The following is a 5,253-nucleotide window of genomic DNA, read 5'->3' on the forward strand; positions in this document are numbered from 1 at the left end:
TAGGAGCACACACAACGTGGTGGAGCGCACTTTTGGTTTGCTCAAAAGCAGATTCCGTTGCCTCCACAAAACAGGAGGTGCCCGTCTGTACAGCCCCATCAAATGTTGCAAGATATTTTGCTACGTGTGCAATGCTACACAATCTGGCCACTAAAAAAGGAACAGCAGTGGAACTAACTGAGTCAGAGGACGAGGACAACCCTCAACTAGAGCCCAGCGCGGCTGGTGCTGCTATTGAACATGACGGGAGACAGAGACGGGCAGAGATTACATCAAACTATTTCTGAGTGAGTAACGACACTGAGGCATTTCAAATTACATGTAGAGGTGTTTATTTGGCACACCTCCAGCATTGTGAGCATTGTCCAATTGGACATGGGTTACATCACCCATCACATGCATGTGGACAGCCAGTGTCCTTCACTTCTTGCGTCCCCGTGCTGCACGTGCACGTTCGCCATCGACACTGTCTTGTGAGTTGGACCGTTCCTGTGCTGGGACGTTTCGTCCACTACGCCTCCTGCACTCGGTGGGTGAGGGTGTAATGCTACCACGGCTGGTAGCCTCCTCACTGTCCCCCCCCTTCCATATTTGGCATTCTGCATGAGCTCTAGCACTGAGGTCATGGACACCATCCCCCTGGCCACATCCCTGCTGCAATGCGCCATCTCCTCCTGCATGGCGATGGACCGGCGACACATCAGTGATGTCGTAGTGGCCAGTCGGTTCACCGACTTGGTATAGTCCAGGAGTCTCAGCCTCTACCGGCGCATGCCAACACGGTCCTGCTCCAGCTGGCTGCAGAGGTTGTCCACAGAGGTTGCTACCCTCTCCATCCCTGCAGACAAATTCTCCCCCATGGCACTGATACCCTTCTCCATCTTGTGCATATGTCTGTTAATGTTTGCCACCTCCCTGTGTAATGACTTCATCTCCCTCCATTGCAGGCGCTGGACCTTCAGCATGTTGCCTTCCAGTCCAGCAAACACACTGTCACCCTGCTCAGATGCCACTGGACTATCCGGCCTTGCCCTGCGGCGTCGTGATGAGATGTTGGCGCCCTCGGATGCAGAACCAGCTCGCTCCCTGTTGGATCTCTCTACGATAGGACTTTGTTCGCGCTGTATGCCCTCCTCCTCCGACTCCTCCATCTGCTGGAGGGTGATCACGGCATGCCTCCTGCCTGACTGTGGTGGTGGTGGTGGTGGTGGTGGTGGTGTTGGTGAACGTCGCAGTGGTGACTGAGTGAGAGGGGATTGCGGCCCTCCCTGGCGCTGTGGTGATGGCTGTGGTGGAGGATTGGCTGGCTGCGATGGCGCAGAGCTGGTGCTCCCTGCAGGCATGCTGTCTTCATCCTGTTCACTCCCCTCTGGCCTGGCTGACCTGCCTCTGCTGCCCTCAGCTGCACTGCGAGATGACTCGCCTGTAATGACACAAATGTAAATATACTCAATGATCTGTCTGCAATGCCGTTGCATTAAAGTACATGCCAACAGTGCACAGTGGTTGTCCTGACCTATCCAATTCTATTACCATGCTATAGTGTTAGCTGCCCTGACAGTCCTGATCATGATTTCACACTGACTACATCACCCAGAATGCATTGCAGGTAACCAGTAAGACATGGTGTGGAGTGGGAGCACTTTTACCACTATGGGGGTTGGGGAGGGGGTAGGGCAGCATGCTGGGCATGCTTCTTACCTTGTTTTCTAGCTGCTCTGGCGGAGCTGTCTGCATCTCCTAGCCACTCACACTCTCCCGCTGGACTCCACCATCTGTTCCAGTGGTGTTGGTACTGGGGCTCGATTTTTTCCTCCTCCAGTTTTCCCTGCCAGCCTATGTCCCTCGCCATCCTCTGTTTTGCTGTTTTTCTGAGGTCGTACCACCTCTTTTTGATGTCCTCTATGGTGCGCAGGGTCACACCTATGGCATTGATCTTGTCCCGGATGCCACTCCATATTTGCCTCTTCTGTGCCTCTGGGACTGGGCTCCAAACAGCTTCTGGTACTCTTGTGTGACATCCTCGATCAGGATCTCAAGCTCCTGGTCGCTGAACTTAAGTTTTCTTTTTCTTTCACCTCCCTCCTTCTCCTTGTCCTGGCTTGCCATTTCAATGCTTGTTCAGTGGTTTTTCTTCCTTTCTTGTGGCTGTGTTGCTGCTGGCTCCTCAGCTCTCCTGCCTGCCTGCCTGCCTCAGAGTGAGCTCCAGGCCCTGTGCACCTGGCTGGGTGTGGCAACTTCCTGTTTGGGAAGTCATTGGGTGTATCAGGATTGGCTGATTCACCAAAACGCTATTTTTTAAATTACCGAATCGGTATTTCCGATTTAGGGTGTGGATTCGGTAACACCGATTCGGTAATAGCCTTTCGGTATGTATTTTTATTACCGATCTGTTCACAATCAGTATTTAATACCGATTTGCAACGAATCGGTAATGTTTAACGAATTTTTACCTACATCGCGTTTACCTCTTTCTTAATACCGATTCGGTATGATTCGGTATTAAGGATTCGGTATTTGCAATTTACCTACATATGGCCCCTTGTTTGTTAATACTTCAATAAAAAAAAGATTTCAAACTAAAATCACTAGGTGGCTTTCTGATCCAAGACTGGGTCTGACAGCTCAGATGGTCGCAGCTGCTACATTCCATATATGCCCAGATAGCTGGCAATGCTCAAAGCCATCAGAACCGGACAATGATCGGACAGAGTCCTAGGTAAATGTGTTATAATTTCAACCCACCCCATCTCATCTCTGGATCCTAACCAGAAATCTAGCCTGGAATATATTCCATGTACTATGGAATGTATACACTCTGGAATTAGGGCATTCAACATGGTACAAGTCTAGCAGTTTGAATATCCCATGGCATAGATCTTCCTGCGCTTCGGTGTGTCACCTACCCACATTGTATGAGTAACCTTAGCAGAGCTATAGAGTCTAAACTCAAGGTGGCTAAACTGGCATCAATCACATTGATGCCCAGACTCAAGGGATGCTCCGTAGTGTTAGATATAATAGCAGTGTTAGAATACTGTCCTTTTGGCATATCAATGAGATATATAACTTGTCTTGACACTGTGAGCTTCACCCCTGAGTCGGAAGCCGGGGGTTTCTTTGCGCTCTTTGCACCTTGGAGATTGATTGATTAGTGCGACTGTTATTGATTAAATAATAACGAAGTTTTTTAATCTTGTAAATATTTTAATTGCCAGATCTTAAATTGAGCCCCTACCTTGGCGCGAGATTCGCGTCGCCCAAGGCTGCTTCCCCACCTGCCTAGCTGACATAGCGCCGCTGCTATCAGGCACTAGTCACTGACTTCAGACACTTTAGTCGCCATCTTGGGCAGGGGAAGGCTGGCGGTCTAGATGATCGCTTCTCCCGCCCTCCCAGGATACAAAAGGGTGCATCCCTTTCTCTTCGAGGTATTTGTCAAACTTCACCCCTGAGGCGGAAGCCGGGGGTTTCTTTGCGCTCTTTGCACTTTGGAGATTGATTGATTAGTGCGACTGTTATTGAATAAATAATAACGAAGTTTTTTAATCTTGTAAATATTTTAATTGCCAGATCTTAAATTGAGCCCCTACCTTGGCGCGAGATTCGCGTCGCCCAAGGCTGCTTCCCCACCTGCCTAGCTGACATAGCGCCACTGCTATCAGGCGCTAGTCACTGACTTCAGACACTTTAGTCGCCATCTTGGGCAGGGGAAGGCTGGCGGTCTAGATGATCGCTTCTCCCACCCTCCTCCCACCCCTCATAGTGGATAAAAACATTAGACCCGCCCGTACGTGCAGCGGGTGGGCGCAGAAGGCGCGCCAAAGGCAAGCCCGTCTGCGCCCGTCCGCGACCGGACGGGACCAGGGGCCACCCCCCTGATCAACGCAGAGCAGAATGCGGTACGCCTATATGGTAGGATTCCCTCTCCTTAAAAAAATCTAATGCCACCTACGAAAGATCTCTTTTGGCACTCAGTTCATCCTAGTACAACCACCGGTACCTGTTCTCATTGCAAGTTCCTACTTACTAGTTATAGGGGCAAATCGCATACTGCCAAATCTTATAAAATGTTCCTTCTAAACTGCCGCTCACTTCCAAAACACGCGGTTCAAATGTCACTTCTAATAGAAGACACCAGCCCTGACGCTATATTTCTGACAGAGACGTGGCTTAAAGACGCGTCGGACCCGGACATTACTTCCCTTATGCAACTGGGATACATACTTCAGAGGGTGGACAGACCGGAAGGTAGAGGAGGAGGCCTGGGCATTCTTTTTAAAAACCACTATCATTGCAGGACCAGCCCGGCTACAATATCTAATTGTGAGAGCATGCACTTTGCTCTGGACTTCTCACCCACAGCCTCATTCTCAGGTATCCTTATTTATCGTCCCCCTAATCAAATGGGAGAGTTTCTTGACTCGCTTCAATCTAAAATTGCAGAGTTAGTGGTCATCAGACCTCACTTCTCCTTATTAGGAGACATTGACATCCATCTGGATGACCCAAACAACCCAGCAGCCAAATCGCTGCTGAACAATCTGGCGGCTCTCCAGATCACACAGAAGGGCTTTGAACCCACACATGAAAAAGGTCACCTCCTAGACGGGGTATTCAGTAACGACCACAGACTTGAGGTAGGGACTCCTCTGCCCCTCACATGGACAGACCACCACCTGATTCTTATACAGTGGCTGCCAGTTACATCGGCCCTGGCCCTCCCTCGTACCATTCTACAAGGGAGAGAATGGACAAAACTCTCCATGGACCGGTGGATTAAGTCTCTGTCTCCCGCCCCCTCCCAAACCGAGGTAGACCCTACGTCTCTTTATGATAATTATGCCAACTGGATGCGTACAGCCCAGGATTCTATTGCACCCCAGAAAGCCCTTAAAGAGAAGACCAAATCAAGGGATTCACCCTGGTACACCCCCCAACTTAAAGAATTAAAAAGAGTTTGTAGGAAGCTTGAAAGAACTTGGAGGGAATCTCGCAGCAATTTAGATAAAACTAACCATCATGAAGCAATCAAAAAATATAAAGCAGAAATTAGATGTACAAAATCTTCTTACTTTGAAGAAAAAATTACTACTGCCTCTAATTCACCTAGAGAAATGTTTAAAATAGCAAAATTTCTTACCGACACTCCCCCTATTCCCCTTGACCCCAGCAAAGCTCAGACTCGTTGTGATAATCAGGCTGAATATTTTCATGAGAAAATACAGAATATTACTTCTGCATTTGACTCAC

General features: G+C 49.2%; 1 protein-coding gene across 1 annotated transcript; it reads right to left on the bottom strand.

The window, feature by feature from the left end:
• Positions 1-318: 318 nt before the first annotated feature.
• On the bottom strand, positions 319-2,748 carry LOC147709827 (uncharacterized). Its single transcript, XM_086928278.1, has 2 exons — positions 1,702-2,748; positions 319-1,423 (listed from the first exon to the last, which is right to left on the bottom strand). Exons 1-2 carry the CDS (start codon positions 1,850-1,852, stop codon positions 762-764), a joined length of 813 nt encoding a protein of 270 aa, XP_086784404.1. The 5' UTR covers positions 1,853-2,748; the 3' UTR covers positions 319-761.
• Between the last annotated feature and the right edge of the window lie 2,505 nt (positions 2,749-5,253).

This window comes from Lissotriton vulgaris, chromosome 6, assembly GCF_964263255.1.
Source record: "Lissotriton vulgaris chromosome 6, aLisVul1.2, whole genome shotgun sequence".
In the NCBI taxonomy this organism is placed as follows: domain Eukaryota; kingdom Metazoa; phylum Chordata; class Amphibia; order Caudata; family Salamandridae; genus Lissotriton; species Lissotriton vulgaris.

Bases quoted from the DNA above. Each gene is read 5' to 3' on its own strand.
- LOC147709827 (XM_086928278.1), bottom strand. From the start codon at position 1,852: ATGGCGAGGGACATAGGCTGGCAGGGAAAACTGGAGGAGGAAAAAATC. The intron at 1,424-1,701 runs GTAAGAAGCATG...GTGTCATTACAG, and splicing joins CAGAGCAGCTAGAAAACAAG to GCGAGTCATCTCGCAGTGCA.